Source organism: Thamnophis elegans, chromosome Z (genome assembly GCF_009769535.1).
Source record: "Thamnophis elegans isolate rThaEle1 chromosome Z, rThaEle1.pri, whole genome shotgun sequence".
Classification (NCBI taxonomy): Eukaryota; Metazoa; Chordata; class Lepidosauria; order Squamata; family Colubridae; genus Thamnophis; species Thamnophis elegans.
Genome location: NC_045558.1, coordinates 33,345,146 through 33,364,425, shown reverse-complemented (window position 1 = coordinate 33,364,425; position 19,280 = coordinate 33,345,146). Strand labels below are relative to the sequence as shown.

Sequence of the window (19,280 nt, the reverse complement as noted above, 5' to 3'; positions counted from 1 at the left end):
AAAACAAAAGGCTGTGAATTTCAAAGAGATTCTAACGACTGAGCTCCTCCCTGCCCCTTTCTGCCTAAAAGGGGAGATATCTATAGATCTTTTAGATATACAGACCAGAACTCTGGGGGGAGCTCCGTTGAGCTCCCGACACGACAGGCTCCTCCCCCAGAAGTCGACTTTTGAAATTATTAACCACTAGAGATCATTCTATACATTTCTGAACTTTTGCACCTTGTTCATAATGCATGCATTTTTGAGAAGTTGCATTTCAGAGAAGCTTGGAATAACACAAATAATTAGGTCCTTTACTATCTATTACACAAAGTTTGATTATACAACAATGCCATTCAGCTTTGTGAATTTTAATTTAGTCTTTGGGTAATTTATTATGACTTTTTGGACATTTTTTTATTATTTAAGCAATTTGTTTAATTACTGAAAGTTTACTTTGGGTGGAATATGTATGGGCAATCTTACAACATCTGCATAGCTACAAATTTTAAACTAAACTGGAAAAATGCATCTTTGATCTGCCCGGATTGGACTATTGATTATATCCATCTTGACCTTGAAATTTCTGTTTTATGATACAGTTTGCCCCATATTATAAGATATGTTTCTTGGTCTTTGTTCAATTTGAATTTTTCGTATTTTTGCTATTCTAACTGCATGATCCACTCATGTTATCAAAGGGGTTCTATTTATGTAGGATTCTGAGATAAAAATAGCATATTTTAGCACATTCTTCTTTATTCAAACCCCACCAGTGGTGAGTTGCAGGTGGTATGCCCCGGTACACCTGTACTGGTGGCTGTTGGAAGCAGCAGCCACCGTACCGGAACAGTGCTTTGAAGTGCCTGCCCACTCGCCCTTGTTCCTTACCTGTATTTGAAAGAAACGGGCCATCTGCGCACGCACAGCATATAGCATTCTGCCGAGCAGCTGGAGTGTCGCAGGCGGTGGGTGCACATATGTGCACAGCGTGCATGCCCCTGGTGCACGCCCAGGTCTCGTTGCAGCATACCAGTTGCAACAGGAGCCAAAACACACTACTGGATCCCATCCACCCTTTCTTGTGGTTGAAGATGGCAGTTTTGATTCTGATTATGGATGCTATTCTTTTATAAGCATCAATAATCATATAAGCATCAAAAAATCAATAATTTAACAATAGTTTGTGTTCTGATCATTCATTTTCTTGGAGTTCCTTCTAAAAGGAACAAATAATGTTTTTAGCAGGACATTTTGATCATTAAAGAAACATTCAAGTTGGTACTAGCTCTTCAAAGATATAAAGCACCCTATCAAGGTCCAAACTAATCTTAACAATGTGTAACATTTAAAATTTGTGAAGTCATAAAATGCTAGGTCAAGTATATAATTATTTTCTTATATTAATGATCATATTTCCTAAATTCCTAACTTTCAGTTAAATTTATCTGCATTACAAACTTAAAATATTTCATCCAGAATTCTTTTCCCTCCAAAATCTTGTCCATTCTGTGAAAACTGAATGGATAATTGCTTGTTTAACATCTATACTTAGCAATCTAAGAGCCTTATGGGTGGGTTCAAATTAACATGGATACTTCATTCTTCCCTCTCTCCATTTTTTGAGGGTGGGGATGAGGGAAAGGGAAAAATGATGAAGAATGGCTGTAATTTCTCCTTTAGGGAAAGGATTTTAGAGATCTGTCACATTAAGAGGTCAGTATCTCCATGACTTTTGGTGACTTGGAACTAGAGCAAATGTCATGACCTACATTTTTTCTTGCCACATTTATCTCTATGCCTGCCCTTTTACCAAGAAGCTAACTGGACTGTTAACTTCCCCTTCCCACTCTTAAAGGCTTTGGGCCATTATTTCATTGGGGCACTATTTACCTATCATTGGCTTGAATACCATCATAGTGATACTTCACCTTTTCTCTATAATTTTCTGTCATAGCTATAAATGAAAGATGTGTGACTGACTGAAAGAGAGTGACTAACCCAAGGTCGCCTACTGAGTGTATGCCACGGCAAGACTAGACTCATGGTATCTCTGTTTCTAACCAGGAACATTAACATCTACACCAAACTACACCATTATATCTCCAAGATAAAAACATTTACTGTTGTTGTTCTTAGTTGCAAAGTCATGTCCAACCCATCGCGACCCCATGGACAATGTTCCTCCAGGCCTTCCTGTCCTCTACCATCTTCTGGTCTATTTAAGAAAACATTCACTACATTATTAAAAAACTAATATTAAACTATGGGCAAACATCTGACAAATAGAAATGCAACATCTCCAAATAAGAAGCCTTCTTATTAATAATGTAATGTTAAAAAAGAAAGAACACGGGAAAAAAGGATATACTTTAGTATACAGGGTGTCCTCGACTTACAATCACAAATTTTATGTTGTGAGACATTTGTTAAGTACATTTGCCTCTTTTTATGACCTTTGCATTTGTTAAGTGAATCACTGCAATTCTTAAGTTAGTAATACATTTGTTAAGTGAATCTGTTTTCCTCATTGACTTTGTCAGATGATCACAAAAGGTGATCACATGACCCCAGGATCCTGCAACTGTAATAAACATGAATCAATTGCCAAGCATCCAAATTTGGATCATGTGACTGTGGGGATGCTGCAACGATTGTAAGTGTGAAAAATGGTCATAAGTCACTTTTTTCAGTGCCATTGTCACTTTGAACAATCACTAAACAAACTGTTGTAAATTAAGGACTACTAGCATATAACGGTATTCAAATTGCATTTATTGTAGTGTAAAACCAGAGCAGTGTGGAGATCTCTTTTCTGAATGGAGTCAGTCTCCTAGTAGGAACAGTTATGCAGATGGAGGTGGTTCTATAGAATAACAGAGTTGGAAAGAACTTTACAGGTCTTCTAGTCCAACCCTTTGCTCAAACAGAAACCCTATATTATTTCAGACAAATAGCTTGTTCTGACCTAGGCTTCCCAAGAGCATGAAGCAAACCCCTTGTCCCAACAAAAAACCCTTTTATTAATTTACTGTGAATTTTGGTCATTCACATCTAGCAAAGTCTTTTGAGGGAGGATTTACAGTTACAGACCTTATCTGGCTTGGAGAGCTGTCAAGCCGATATTTGCAAAACTTGACAAGGATTCTCGGATAGTCACGAACCAATTAAGCGAACTAATTGTCTCCTGCAAACTCTACTCCCCATTTGCTTTTCTTTTATTTCCTCTGGGAGGGGCCATTCATCGTCTACTGTGGTCTTACTCCCAAGTCGACCCCTGTTCTTTAGCTGTTCCCTCCGTCTGGCAACTCTGTGCATGTTCACACTAGGAACAGGCTCCAGCTGTTTGTCTGCCTCACTGATGTCTGACTCTGAAGGCAGCTGATAACTGGCATAAAGCTCTGGCCCCCTTTCTGCCTCTGACACAGAGCCCTCATCAGAGTCTTCCCCAGTCTCCAGGACTGGCCCATGTTCCTCCCCAACCTCCTCACTGTCCGAATCTGCTGCTAGCTCTGCTTGCTGCTGGCAGGCCACAATATGGTTGACCATTCTTTTCTTGTGTGATCTCTTCTGCAGGCAGGTTGTTCCACTGATTAATTGTCCTATCAGGGCATTTTTCCTTATTGCTAGGCTGGGTCTCTCATTGAATTTGTTTGCATCTACTGCTTCTTGTCCTGCCTTCAAGTGCTTTGATAAATAGATTTACACCCTATTCTTTATGGCAGTCCCTTGGATATTGGAATACTGCTGTCATGTCATCCCTTGTCTTTCTTTTTATTAAATTAGACATAGCCAATTCCTGCAACCATTCTTCGTGTGTTTTAGCCTTCAGTCCTCAAATCATCTTTTTCCTCTTGTCTGTAATCTTTCTAGAGTCTCAAGATCTTTTTCATATTGTGGCAACCAAAATTGGATGCAATAATCCTAGTGTAGTATTACCAAGGCATTATGAAGTAGTATTAACACTTCATGTGATCTTGATTCTATCCCTCTATTAATGCAGCTTAGGATTGTTGTCTTTTTTGGCAGCTGCAGCAGACTGCTGCCTCATATTTGATTGTCCACTGTGACTCCAAGATCCATCTCACAGTTAAGCTGTTGAGCCTGATATCCAATATCTATGCATTTGGTTTTTGTTGCCTAAATGTTCAGTTCTAGAGCTAAGCAGTTTTTCCCTCTCCTTCCCTCCCTTTCTTTCACTCTCTCATGTAGTCCATTCAGAGACTATTTTGCTGGAATGTATTGCTAAACAATAATTAGCTGCATGAAGTTGCGATAATAAATAAATAATTTGCGATTACTACTTAGGAAATATTCTTCATCTTCCCAAACTAGTCCCACAGCTCTGGTATTTTTCCATCAGAGTATTAAGTAAATCTAACGTTGTTTAGTTTTTTATGTCAGTTAAGGTCAGTCAGATGCTGTCACCTAGTTGGGTACTGTAAGTAGTATTAGTGGGCACCTGTAGTCTGAAGGAAGAGAGGATGTTTCTGAGGAGAAATTTCCTGGCAGTTAGAACAATTAACTGGTGGAATGGCATGCCTCCAGGAGTTGTGGGTACTCCAACACTGGAAATTTTGAAGAAAAGATTGGACAGCAATTTGTTTTTAAATGGTATAGTGTCTCTTGTCTGAGCAGGGGGTTAGACTAGAAGATCTCCAAGGTCCCTTCCACCTCGGTTATTCTATTCTGTTATGTTTGGCTTTTAATTGTAAACTGTAGTCTTTGGCTATATAAGGTTTTTTAAAAAAAATAACTGAAATTTACTGGAATAATTTAAATGCATAAATGTTACAGTTTTCTCTGCTGTGTTATATTTAACTGAATAAAAGTTAAAGTGGTTTTTTCACATTATTTTTAATTTTGTTTAAGTTTTAGCTCTTGTTTATAAGGCTGGAAGTACACAATGAGAATAATTTATTTTTCTTAATTCATAGCATTTGAAAAATATTTTAAAAACATGGACAGCCATAAATAGTAAGTATGTTTGTGTGCTTATGTGTATGCATATATGTACAAATACTCCTCAATTTATAACTAGTCATTTAACAATCATTTGCACAATGGCCTCAGAACAAATGCTTTATGATCTGAAAAGCATTTTTGGTCACTATAAATCATTGTCCCACTATCCCATTGTTCTTGCAATCATTCTTCCTGGTGTGATGGGAGAGGGCCTGCTGCTCCATTGAACAACCCACACAGTTACATGGCTACCATAACTGATCATTGTGCAAAGTGGCCATACAGCATCTGATTTAACCAGCTTGTGACTAAGATTCTGGATTCAATTGTGGTAAGTGGAGGACAAGTTGTGATTTTATGCTACCAGCAGAGTTGTGGCTTTACTTTATTGAAATCTAATTAATATTTCAAGTAGAATCAGTGATTGGCAAGCCAGACATTGTAAGAGTAATAGTATGAAGTATTTCACAAACCGGTGAAAAAATAGTATGAACTTAAGTCCAAGAAATGATAATATGAATGTAGATGTCAAATATAAATATTACATTGTATAATTTTCATGTCTTTCTTAACTATATTATTTGCTTTCCAGCAGTTATTCAAGGGAATTTTATGATCGATATGCTCAAGGCCAAGATAAATCTGTAGTAAATAAAATGCAGCAGAAATACTGGAAAACAAAACAAACTCTTATCAAAGTCACTGGCAAAAAAGAGGATGAGCATGTAGTGGCCTCAGATGCAGATCTGGATGCTAAACTGGAAGTATGTATGATCTAAATGTTCCAAGTACCTTTCAGTTAAAAACTTTGCTGTCATATACACTGTACAGAATGCCCTCCAAATAAGTTGTAAACATAGCAGTATTTCAGTCTCATTCAGCAAGAATTTTCTGCCAAAAAATCATATTTTGATTATTGCATGCCTAGCCTTGAAGAAGATTGCCTTTCTAACTGAGCCTTGCATTGGGTGGGTGCACCTGTAGTAGACAAACCAAAAGAGAAAGATAAGTGAATCCAGGTCTAATGGGGCAGGAAAAAGGCCAGGCTGCTCAGGAATGATAGGGGAAAGTGGAAAGAGAGCCACACATCTCTGGACCTAGACCATGGAATTTTTTCAAATGATGTGAGACAGGGAGAAGGCCCAATCCTCTTTGAAGTTGTGGGGAGAGGGGGGGTTAGAGAAGGCCTACATATCTCTGAGCCTAGCTGGCTGTGGATTTCTGGACTGTGGCAGATGTCCTCATGCCAGCGGACTTAGACAGCCATTGTTTCCCTTCCCACGATGGGGGACAGAATTGTTTGAGGGCAGGCCCAAATTTGGATCACATGACTCTGGGTGGTGCTACAAAGTCAGAATTTCAAGTAGGGGCCATAAGTTCCATCATTCAACACTATCATAATTTTTTTTGAAAAGTTTTTTTTAATTTTAATTGAACAAAAACACCAAAAAAGAATACATCTTGTAGAAAGTGTGTCGATTGGTTACAAATAACTTTCGTGTGTTTCTTCCACAGTCATTACTTATAATTCAAATTAGTTTATACACTTTAAATCGAAAATCTTTGTATATCTACTGTCAATGTAGCACAATTTGACTACAATTATTTGAACATGCTTTTACCTCAAATCATTCATACTTAAAGACACAACCACATAATGGCATTCATTAGCTATTTCAAAAAATCCTCCAATAACATTACACCTTTATGAATCTTTTAAGTAAAAGTCAATTAATAAAGTTTCTAAACCTTTTCCCCACTCCCCCCCCCACAACTCACTATTTAGAATTTATATCCAAGTTACTTTTACCAAACCCATAGCATGTATATATTATTAAACAATGTCCATTGACATTTCCTTGTTATTATAATTGGCTAAAAATCATTTACTATTTATGTCCCATCTCCTCTCATCAGCCCCCCCCAAAAAAACCCTTACACCTTTATGACATTGCATTTACTAGTTTGCCAGTACATGTATATATCACAAAGCTATACCCATTATCATTTCATTATTGTTATTATAGTTGATTATTTGTTAACGAATAAACATTTAATAACAATCTAAAACAATCTAAAAATTACTAAATTCCTACTTATTGATAACTAAAATCAACTAATTTTTTATTATCAACTTTCATTGTCAATCTGCAGGGACGTGCAGTCACTAGAGGCAGGGGAGGCGGGGCCTCACCAGTCTCCTGAGGGAAAGGAAAGAATTTTAAAGATTTTTTTAAAAATAATTAAAGCCAGGGTAGTTGCTACCAGATTCCAAGTCACAGTGGCTTGGTGTCTGCTCAGTGTTAACTATGGGAGGAGGCCAGAGAACTCGGGGCCTCCTTTGCATAAGGAATTTTTTGCCTTTTAAAAGTTAAGAAAGGGTTAAAAAGCATAAAAAATCATATACAAAGGAGGCACTGATTCTCCCACCTCATGATCTGGGAGCAGCGAATCATACCTGTGCAAGGACACTTGAGTGACTGCGCAATCTAGCAGTTTCCATTGAGGGTGATTCTGGAGAGGTTGCTCTGGGCCCCCAGCCGCCGTTTCTTCAGCAGCAATTTCTTCTCTGCCCGGCATTTTCTACTGGGCAGCTTGATGCCTTTGCTGCAGACCCAGGTCTTGGTGGCTCCCACGATGCAAAGTGCCCCGCCGGGCAATTTGCATTGTGGGAACCGCCAAGCGCTGACATTCCTGCTGCCCAGGCATGCAGCCAGCCCAGCACCGAGCGGGGAGGAGGAGGAGAAGAAGAGCGGTGAGTCCTTGTGCCGGCTGGCCGGCCAGGCGGGGAGCAGGTCGGGTGGGGGGTGGGTGGGCTGGCTGGCTGGGGAGGGGGGATCATGGCCGCTCAGGTGGCCCCCACCGCTGCCGACAGCAGCTTGGGTGTCCCGGCACAGTCCGAGCTGAAGAAAGCGGAGGATTGTTCGTCGGAGGAGGCAGGAGGGCAAGGCAGTGGAGTGCGACGACGGCGAGAAGCAGCTTGGACGGAGCTGGGACACCCAAGCTACTGTCGGCAGCGGCGGGGACCACCTGAGCGGCCATGATCCCCTCTCCCCAGCCAGCCAGCCCACCCACCCCCCGGCCAATCTGTTCCCTGGCCGGCCGGCCAGCACAAGGATTCACCGCTCTTCTCCTCCTCATCCTCCTCCTCGTCCTCCCCGCTGGGTGCTGGGCTGGCTGCAGGCTGGTGCAGCAGAATTGTTCGTCAGAGGAGGCGGGGGGGCAAGGCGGTGGAGCGCGACAGCGGTGAAAAGCAGCTTGGACGGGGCTGGGACACCCAAGCTGCTGGCGGTGGGGGCCACCTGAGCGGCAATGATCCCAGCTCTGCTGCTCCTCAGCGGCTCCCAGGGTCAGCTTCGAGGTTAGCGCTCCATTCCGACGAGGCTACGGGGAATCCTGAAGGGTTGAACCCCGGGCCTCTGCCTAACCGCCATGGCCAGAGTGGCGATGGTCTAGCCCTTTGCCCTGGTCACCTAATCCGTGAGGATGGGTCCGCGTCTTGAGGACCACAGTCTAGGAATTCTTCTCCTTGATCCCCCTTCCCGGGCCCTTAAGTCAGAGACCCGCATGCCTGGTTCATCCAGAGGCGCAAGGCAAGGGTACGGGGAAATGGAGCTAAAGGGGAGGGAGGTTAGCACGCCCGGGTCAGCAGGGCGCGATGCTCTGGCGGCGGAGGAGAAACACCTTCAATTTCTTCGCATGTTTTTTTCCCCCCAGCTCAGTCGGGGAAGGTGAAAAAGCTCCCCAGAGTCCTTGCTACCCCTCACCTCGATTCGCTTTTCCCCGCCCCAACTTTGCCCACTTGGGCGAACTGGAGTGATCCCGCTCTCCTAAATACGTTTGTCGAGTTGCAATTGTGGATTTCCATGGGCCTTTCTCCGTAGAAAGTCAGACACTGACGTTCAGTGGCCCGAGTCTTTTGGAATGTCCTTTAGGAATGTCAGCGGGGACGGAGGAGGCGGGGGACGAGGTGGCAGAGCGTGGCAATGGCGAGAAGCAACACCCCTGCCCCTATGTCTGACAGAGGTCTCACGTTTATGTCCGCCATAAATGCGAGACGCCTGTCGGACACAGCGGCGGGGACGTTGCTTCTCGCCGCTGCTGAGCTCTTGCCTCACCAATGGTAGCCCTCACTGCATGTCACTGTCAACCTGTATCTTTCCAGTAACAAAACAGTCTTATCTCTTTTGCCAATTGTGGTGTCAGTCTTCTTTTTATCTCCTTTATAAGGTTTTTATAGACTTCTCTCTGCACTTTGTTGCTTGAAGGATCTGTCAGGTAATCTCATTACCCTCCAGATGCTACTAAAATTAGCTTGTCTTTGGTTGTCAATCTTGCTCCTGAAAAAATTTCTCTTAAGTCCATCATCATTACCATTTTTTTTCTTCTGGATCTTGGAATCAGGTAGAGCTCCAATTCATCGAATTCGCTTTTCCATATTCCCTTCTTTCCACTTTCACACATATTTGCTCCATTAATAAATTCATCTATTGTCTTTATCTTCTACATCTTCATTCTCCTCCTTAATTTTTGGGGCTCCAACCCCATCGTCTTTTGCTGTGAGGAAGACTAGTCTTTCCAACTTCTTCTCAATTCTCCCATATCTTTCCAATAGATTTTGAATTCCAGCCAAGATATTTTGGAATTTTAAGATTTCCTCATCTGAATATTGATCCATGTTTCCCAAAAAGAAGAAGGAAAGAAAAAAGAAAAAAAAACTAATAGCCACTGCCACTCTAGCCTTCTAGGCCTCTTTTATTGTTTTATTTTAGGTTGACTTGAACACAAGTTCTTTTATGCTCTTCAAAGGAGAAGGGTTCTGTTTTTTCCCCTTTCTTTCCCCTGCCAAAATAGTTCTCAAAGGCACCTGTGAAAACAATTCATGCCCTTGGCTCTTTATCAGTTTCTGTAAACAAGTTGCAAACCCTTCAGCTACAAAGTCAGTGAAACCAAAGACGGAAAGAGAAGAGATACGTTGTTTCAAAAACTCCAGCCTCTGACCTCCGAGTGGCAGTGTTACTACTTTATAATATTTATCTCTGGCTTATAGAAAACAAAGTTCTTTAGATTTCTTTTAATAACAAGTAATAGGAAGAATTGTTAAAATAAGAAGGAAAGTTTTAATCCAGAAGTCAAGAAATAAAGCAACAAAAAGCAGAAGAAAAAAGATCAATCCCTTCACTTTAAGAGGAGAAATAAGAAATGTTGCGAGCACCTCAATCCACAAAGAAAAAAAAAGCTTTCCAAAGCAATCCAATTAGGGTTAATTTCCAGCTCAATTCTTTTGCTTAAGGATCTAATTTGGCTTAAAAAAAAATTCTTTGGGCAGTCTTTCGCAAAATAGAAAAAATACCTCACCAGATGGACTCACTTTCTCTTTTCACTTCCTTCCTTCCGGAGCCGTCCCAACTTCATCAGCCTGGGGGCTGCCTGTTTACTGCCGGCTTGAAGCGCTTCCCTTGGGTCGATCAGGGACTTTGCAATGTCCCTGAGACAAGCAAGGCTTTGTCTTCCTGATCACCATCTCTATGGGATGGTTTAGGTCTCAATGGACCGTCCACCGGCAAAAGTGTCAATGGCAGTCTCAGAGTATCGAGACCGCATGTTGTGATAATCGCGACGTTGGCTCTTTCTTCAACACTATCTAATTTTTTATGGTAACAATGAATAGTGTAAGTCAAGAACATTATTTGAATAATATGCTGGTCTATGACCATTATAAAAATTATTTTGATTTGATTTTGGTAGTTTGAATAAAAGCACAAAATACTTATTCTTTGCACAGTGCAGATCTTATGCACAATTGATGTTGATCTTTATTCTCAATTTTCAAGCTTGATGGAAAAAAATATCTAGTTTGCTTTTCCTGTGACTTTAACTAACTGGAATATATAATGTATGTTTCCCATGTCAAATTCCAACTGGATATTAGATTGAAAAAAATCCCAACAGTAAGAATAGTTCAGTAGTAAAACCAATTACATAGAAAGAGGTCAGTTTCCATATGCCGGATGTAAACAAAAGGCTAAAGAGCCATTCAAGATATGGTTTAATAGGTAATTTTTTCAATGAATAGAGGTTTGGACTTAATTATTTCTACCAACTATATGATTCTGTGGGAAAAAAAGATTTGGAAAATTTGGAAGTGGGTGTATCCCCATATATAAAGGCAGATTCTGCATATTATTCATTGATCATTTAGTTATTCAAAATACATAATTTATTAAAACCTTGATTTAATGAACACATGGAGAAAAGAGGGGGTGGTTAAAGTGAAACATCTGTTAAATTCAGATGGGGCCTTTTGAGTACATCCATCTGCAGCAATATTTCTTTCATGTTGGTTCCATGAGCCGCATCTGAAGCATACAATATTTGCTGCATTTATAGTTTCAAAAGTAGAATCACAGCACCTGCTCTAGCAGATGTAATCAGTAAAGATTATTGTGACAGCTGGGGGAAGGGTATTAAAAGCCTTCTTGAAATAATGAATGCAAGTCTGCCATACCAGGTACTCTTTCTTTTATAATATACTTGATAGCAAATTTGATTTTTTAATGCGAAATAATCCTAAAATGCTTCCCTAAGAACCTTCACATTTTTAGAAGCTTTATTATATAAATTTCATTGTTCTCCACCCCCACCCCAGATTTATTGTGCCTTTAAGTGCAACAAGAATTGCTTGTCTTGGAGTTAAAGGCAACAATAGCCTTTTTTTTGCTAAATAAATTTTCATTATGTCTTACTAAAATTTTGCTGTGAGAAAATTTAAGACCCAAGATTTTAAAAGCTCTTTAGTGTAACTTGTGTTAAAACATGGCTGTATATACCTGTCCTTGAAATTTTGCTATCCTGTGAATTAAAATATAACTTAATGGATGTTTGTTGATTTAAGATTTTAACCTCTGCTGCAAGAAATAAATGCTTTCCAAAGAGGATATTGTTAAAACAACTTTTTTCATTGTCCTAGTAAATAAATTGAGCCTAAATGCATATGGTTTGATTGTACAATCTTACATGCTATAATGTTTATCTAAGACCTGTTTGTTCTTATTCCATTAGTGCAAAATACTATTTCATAGTCATAATACAAGGAAAGACCAGAATATTTGAAAAGTGTCTTATTTGTTTCTGTTCTTTCAAAGAATATGTTACTTAGTTTGCATTTTATATTTATTTTTAGCTGTTCCATTCAATTCAGAGAACTTGTATGGATTTACTTAAAGCAATTGAACATTATCAAAAAAGGATTTGTTGTAAGTATCCTCAAGTATAACACCCTTTTCAGTTTAGTGCAAATTCTATGCATGTCCAGTAAAAATGTACCCTACTATGTTTAACTACGTCCCCACATGTACATTAATAATAAGAACCAAAGAAAGTACTGAAGCAATTGTCAATATTTACCAAGATTTTAAATTGGCACTGAACCCAGGTTTAGAATTAAGCATACTCAATATATTAGAGTACAAATAATGAACTGTCACTTCCCCATGGCTCAAGAAGTGAAAAGGATACTGAAACAATCAAAGGAAATTCTAAGCATTGTGACCAGGCCACAGTCATCTACTTCATGTGGTCCCAACAGGTTTATATATTTGTTTCACCTAAAACAGATAGTCTGCTGTTACATCTTCTAGATAAAAGTCATTTAGTTATTCTTAGTCTTATAAGAACAATATCAATATAATTTTTACTCCAAGAGTGGAAAAATGGGAGGTAAGGTTGATAAATCTGACATTTTCATAAGTATAGAAAACACATTAAGATTAATTAGGAATTGTAGACGTATGTGAAGAGCATTTCTTGCAATATTTTCTTTTTAAAAAAGATTGAAATAAATCACATTCCCCTATATCTAATCACTTTAGTTTTTCATCTTCAGTTCTATCTCAGGAAGAAAATGAATTGGGAAAATTTCTCCGATCTCAGGGTTCTCAGGATAAAACAAGAGCAGGCAAGATGATGCAAGCTACCGGAAAGGCACTTTGTTTTTCTTCTCAACAAAGGTATGTTTAGCCAGATGGGCTCCTTTATTTTTTATATTTCATGTATGGAACAGACCATTAACTCTTCTTTCTACTCTTTGTTTTCTAGCAGTCCATTTTAAAGATATAGGAAGTGACTTATCACTTTATAACAAAATTCTTGTTTGTATTTCTGCTTTAGTTTTCTCTGATTTTTGGTTCTTTTCATTATCCTTATATTCATATCCTTCCTTTAATACTTTTTAAAAATTTAACTCCATATCTCTAAGAGGCTAAACGGTATTACAATTTCATAAGTCCAAGGAACAAAGAGGCTAAACTTTCTTAATAAACTGCCTGCTATATAGTATGGAGCTTTGTTAAAAAGAAAAATAAGAAATCCAAGAAGTTGCAAAAAGAACTGTAAAACAAAAAGAATAAGTATAAAAAATGGAATGCGGACACATAACTAAAACAGAATATCAGCAAAAAGCACAAATATGCAAGGATGAAGTGAGGAAAGCTAAGAGTGGGAATAAACTATGACTTGCAACAAATGTCAAAAATAATTTTAAAGGTAAAAAACAAGAAAAACGTCAAGGAAACAATTGTTCTACTAATGGGAGAAGGTGGCAAAGAAGGGACAGGCAACTTAGAAAAAGCAGAGCTGTTTAATTCATTTTTTGCATCTGTCAATGCAAAAAGAAAAAAGAAGCCCAACCTACAAAAACCAGAACCATAAAAGACAGATTAGGAGTACAAATTAAAATAGGCAAGAAAATGGTAAGAGAACACCTGCCCACTCTAGATAATTCAAACCAGTAGGACCAAATGGATTAGATCCCAAAATTTTGAAGGAACTGGCAGTCCTGATCTCACAACTATTGAATCATATCTTTCAAAGATCCTGGAGCACTAGGGAACTACCAGAGGACTGGAAAAGAGATGATGTGATTGCCATCTTCAAAAAAAGAGGAAAGAAAACAGTTCCAGGAAACTACGGAGCAATCAGCCCAATATCAATGTCATGGAAGATCTTGGAAAAGGTAATGAAGCAACAGATCTGCAAACACCTAAAAGCAAGCAAAGTTGTAATGAGAAGCCAAAGTGGGTTTGTCAGAAAAAGATTGACTAGCAAAATTCTGTGGACATAGTATACTCGGATTTCAGTAAGGCATTTGACAAAGTAGACCACAATCTACTTCTTGGTAAGATTAAAAAAAGTGGGATAGACAACAACCTCACCCAATGGATTCATAACTTGCTGACAAGCCATATTTAACATATAGTCCTTAATGGAAATATATCTACATGGAGGGAAGTAAGCAGTAGGGTACTCCAAAGTTCTGTCTTAGACCCAGTACTCTTCAATATCTTTATTTAGATTAGGAAATAGAAGGGGAACTCATCAAATTTGCAGACACAACTCAAGCTGACAGGAATCACACAACACCCTAGAAGATAGGCTCAAGAATCCAGAAGGATCTCAACAGACTGAATACTAAGTCCTATCTAACAAATTAAAATTCAACAGAGAGAAAAATAAGGTTTTGCACTTAGGCAAGAAAAACCAAATGTACAGGTACAGAATAGGTGAAACCTGGATCAATATTAGTAACTCTGAGAAGGATATTGGAGTCTAGTGGACAATCACTTAAATATCAGCCAGCTGTGTTCTGCAGCCACCAACAAAGTCAGTGTAATCCTAAACTACATTAAAAGAGGAACAGAATCAACATTGTGAGGTGTTATTATTGCTTTGTAAGACCTCACTTGCAATACTGCATCCAGTTTTGGTCACCACAATATAAAAAAGATGTTGAGACTCTGGAAAGAGAGCAGAGAAGAGCAACAAAGATGGTAGGGGGTTGGAGACTAAAATATATGAAGAACAGTTGCAGGAATTGGTATGTGTAATCTAGTGAAAAGAAGAACTAGGGATGACATGATAACAGTGTTCCAGTATTTAAGGGGCTGCCACAAAGAAGATGGGGTTCAACCTATTTTCCAAAGTTTCAAGGCAAAACTAGAAGCTATGGATGGAAATTATATCAAGGAGAGAAGCAACCTAGAACTAAGAAGAAATTTCCCGACAGTGAGAACAATTAACAAGTGGAATGGCTTGCTTTCAGAAGTTGTGCTCTATCACTGGAGGTTTTTAAAAAGAGATCAGATACCCATTTATCTGAAATGATATAGGGCTTCCTGCTTGAGGAGGAATTGAATTAGAAAAGCTCCAAGGTCCCTTATATTATTCTGTTACCATTAACCTACTATGTTAATTCACTGCTATCCAAAATAGTATATTTAGTATTCATCTATTACTTAATTGGAAATCAATCTCAATTTTGATCTAGGTATGTCACTATACTGTAATTAATATAGTGATACATTATTTATTTGTACCCCGCCTTTATTATTTTTACAAATATTTCAAGATAACGGATATATCCAACACACCTTCCTCCTTTTCCCCCCACAACAACAACCCTGTGAGGTTAGTGGACTGAGAGTGTGACTGGTCCAAAATTACCTACCTGGGTTGATGGCAGAGGCAGGATTTAACAATCTCCCATTTTCTGTCCTGGTGAAAGAAAGGTTAAACTTTTTAAAAACTGTAATAATGATAAATAAAATGATAAGAGATGGTTAACAATAATAACATTATGACATATAATAAAAATAATAACATTTAAATAAGATTAATAAAATAATGATTACTAAAATATTCTTGTAGCACAAAAGACTCAAACCAGTTTGATATTTCTGTTAATACTTGAATTGAAATGCTTTAAAACTACCAATATTATGCAAAATCCACTGTTTATAAATACAGCTAGTCCTCGACTTACAACTGTTCATTTGGTGACCATGCAAACTTACAACAGCACTGAAAAAAGGGACTTATGCTCCTTATGATTGTTGCAGTGTCTCCATGGTCACATGATCAAAATTCAGATGTTTAGCAGTTGAGTCATATTTATGACAGTTGCAGTGTCCCTGGGTCATCTGATCATCTTTTCTGATCTTCTAAAAAGCAAAGTCAATGGGGAAACAAGATTCACTTAACAATGTGTTACTAATTAATAAATACAGTGATTCACTTAACAAATGTGGCAAGAAAGGTAAAAAATCAGGCAAAACTCAACTCATGTCTTGCTTAGCAACAGAAATTTTGGGCTCAATTGTAGTTATAAGTCAAGGACTACCTGTAATTGTAAGATCACTTAATCAACACTACTTACATTTGTTTTTTATTGTTTAGAGAAAACCCATAATATATTCACTCTAAAGCCAAAATACTTTAAAGATGACATTTTATTCACTGCAAATAAAGAATAAAAGAAATATGTGTGTTCTGTTTGGCAGTTTACCTTTCAAGATCAATTTTTAGGAATTCTGAGATTGAACAATCAGAAACTCTTAATATACTTTTAAATCCTTTATAATTAGTGTGTTATGATTAAATGTACTTAATTCAAGGCAGCAACCCTGAAAGCATTACAAGTAGTTGTGTGATTGTGTTTTTATTGTGAAAATTCTATTTTCTATACTTGTTTTGAAATGAGACTTGAAGATCTACAGCTGTCCTAATTACCTTGAATATGTTTCTTATATTAAAAATATAGTTCTCATATTTTACGAGCTTGGTAGTCAACTTCAAAAAAATAATTCTGAGATAACTGCCCTAAGACCACATATTTATCTTTTTGTTTTAGATTAGCATTGCGCACTCCTTTGTGCAGACTATACCAAGAAGTGGAGACATTTAGATACAGAGCTATTTCTGATACATGGTTGACAGTCAACCGAATGGAACAATGTCGGACTGAATATCGAGGAGCTCTGTTATGGATGAAAGATGTTTCTCAGGAGCTGGATCCTGATCTTTATAAGCAGATGGAAAAATTTAGGAAGGTATGAGGTTTTCCACAATTTGCTAAATAATAGTCAATGTGTCAGGTTTCCAAATAGCATCCAAAATTAAATCAGAGTCCAAGGCAAAGTATTGCTCAAAGTTCCAATTTATTAAGAGAGCCATGTTAGCACATCTGGGAAAACCTGAATCTCAAAGCGTCCCGGTTTTCCCCACCCAATTGAAAGTTCTTGAACTTGCCCTACAACCAGCAGCCCATCACATGGTCCAATGTTCCACTGCCATGCTGGCAGTTCCACCTATCCAGTTCCAGTCAGGTGCAGAGGTGCAGAGACAAAGGATGACCTTGGCTTTCTAGAAAGTAATTTTGTTTGGGCTACATAGCATCTAATTCTGTACAATCCCCCCTCCCATTTTCCCACAATAGAAAATGCATAATAGAATAATAGAAAGTGTGGCAGATCAAAGATCCAAAAGAAATATGGCTGCAGACTGACACAATGGTGATAATGGATCGTGGCACGACAAAACCGCGCTCATCAAAATAGCGGTGATAAAATTGCGGCGCTAAAGCCACGATGTCATCACCATGTGTCATCACCGCCGCAACAACAGCGCGGCAACAGAAGGGCGCTTTAAAACAGCACCGCGGCAGAAAGCCGATTTAAATTAAGGTAAGGGTTAGTATTAGGTTTAGGGGTTTGTTTTAGGGTTAGGTTTAGGGTTAGGTTTAGGGTTATGTTTAGGGTTAGGTTTAGCGTTAGGTTTAGGGTTAGGTTTAGGGTACTGAGTGCTTGGGAATGCACGGATTTGCCCTCCGCGATTATGTCATCGCGGTAGGATCACGTTTTTCCTTAGCGCTTCGAACAGCGCGAATTAGTCTTCGCGCTTATGTCTCCGCGGATAAGGGATTTGTGGTGGAACCATAATGGATTTGTTTATTCTAAGAAATATATAATTCTACTTATTATTTTCTGTGTATCAGAACAGTTCTGGCCAAGAATATTTTTCCCTGCTCCCGACAACAAATGTATTATACCAACTTCAATTACATATGGTGTGTTTGTGTGTAAATATATTGATTATTAGCTCATTAATCGGCATCCGTCAAATGATCTAGATCAGCTGCGTGGCTATTTAAAGAAAAGGAGGATGTAAATATTTTAACTAGATACGATAAAGATGATAAAAATTACCAGTGTTACCTATATAAATGGGCCATTTCTAAAGATTGTTTGGCCAAGTTATACCAGCCTCTCAGTTATTGAAGACATGCATGGATAATTTTAATAAAGGATGATCATATTTCATTATAAATTTGTTGCAGTCAGACAGATGTTCAGATTGAATATGGCATTTTTATCCACTTATCACGTCCTTCTTAAATACCTGGAATAGGCAGATGTGGATGTTTGAAGGTGAGAGAGAGTGGGGGGGTTACATTAGTTTATTTTTCTATTCAATTTAATTAAATAAAGGCAAATAACTTCATTTTTTTAAAAGTAACAATCCAATGAAAAGTTCTATATGTTTTTAAGAAGCTGCTTTGAGGTCTTTAGCAGTGAAAGTAACAATTGTGCCTCTTTATATTCAAGATATCTACCAGATAGTTGATCAGAGTTTGCTTTATGGAAAGATAAAATGACTGGAGGACTTATAATAACCCTTTCAGAAACTAGGAAGGCCTTGGTCTGGCTAGGTTTTGATATTTGTTAGAATGTAGATAAACATTTATGCTTAACTGGGGGGCAAGGGTGGGAGGTCTAAGGTAGTCATCTCTAAGGAACCCCATGTGCATTTAATGACCCATGCTCAGGGTGGTTTCTCTTTCACTTAACACTTAACCAGATTTATTTAACATGCCCCTGACATACATTACGGCCATAATGGACAGGTTCCATTGCTATCATATGTTGAGGACTGTATTGAACACCTGTGTTGAAATGTTTGATTAAATATTTAATATTGGTTATAACATTCAAATTTGGCAATTACATATATTAAAAATAGAATATTTCTATATGATGCATTTTTGTGAGATCTTTTGACATATTAATACTGAAAATATTAGGGAGTGTACATTTAATTACCATATTTTTCGCTATATAACATACACATTTCCCCCCAGAAGTGGGTGAAATGCCTGTGTATCTTTGGTGAATAGCAGCCGGGCCACCTCAGCAGGGTCCTTTTACATTTCTGAACCCCTGCCTCTTCTGTCTTTGTCACTACCCACATCTTATGTCTCTTTTCCGCAGTGTAGGAGTCAATACGCAGACTGGCATATGAGAGGACACTTATCTGTGGTCCTTTCAGGCTCCACCTGAAATTTTTTTGTCTTGTTTTCCTCCTCTAAAACTCAGTGCGTCTTATGGTCAGGTGCATCTTAGGAGAGAAAAATACGGTATATACTTGTTAATAATATTACAAGAAATGAAGCAATTCTAAATGCTACCACTGTATGGTAGTATTTTACTGACTATTTCAAT

General features: G+C 38.4%; 1 protein-coding gene across 6 annotated transcripts in view; it reads left to right on the top strand.

Annotated features, from left to right (window-relative positions):
• The window catches only part of ICA1 (islet cell autoantigen 1), a 57,796-nt gene that overhangs the window by 6,737 nt on the left and 31,779 nt on the right, over window positions 1-19,280 (top strand). For 3 of the 6 annotated variants that reach the window (XM_032234723.1, XM_032234726.1, XM_032234725.1), the window contains exons 3-7: window positions 4,920-4,959; window positions 5,540-5,711; window positions 12,131-12,203; window positions 12,833-12,956; window positions 16,634-16,832. In XM_032234723.1, the coding sequence (XP_032090614.1) occupies window positions 4,943-4,959; window positions 5,540-5,711; window positions 12,131-12,203; window positions 12,833-12,956; window positions 16,634-16,832 (585 nt within the window). In that variant the 5' untranslated portion in view covers window positions 4,920-4,942. The remainder of the gene's footprint in view (window positions 1-4,919; window positions 4,960-5,539; window positions 5,712-12,130; window positions 12,204-12,832; window positions 12,957-16,633; window positions 16,833-19,280) is intronic. The other 3 variants (XM_032234724.1, XM_032234727.1, XM_032234729.1) reach the window with 3 other exon arrangements.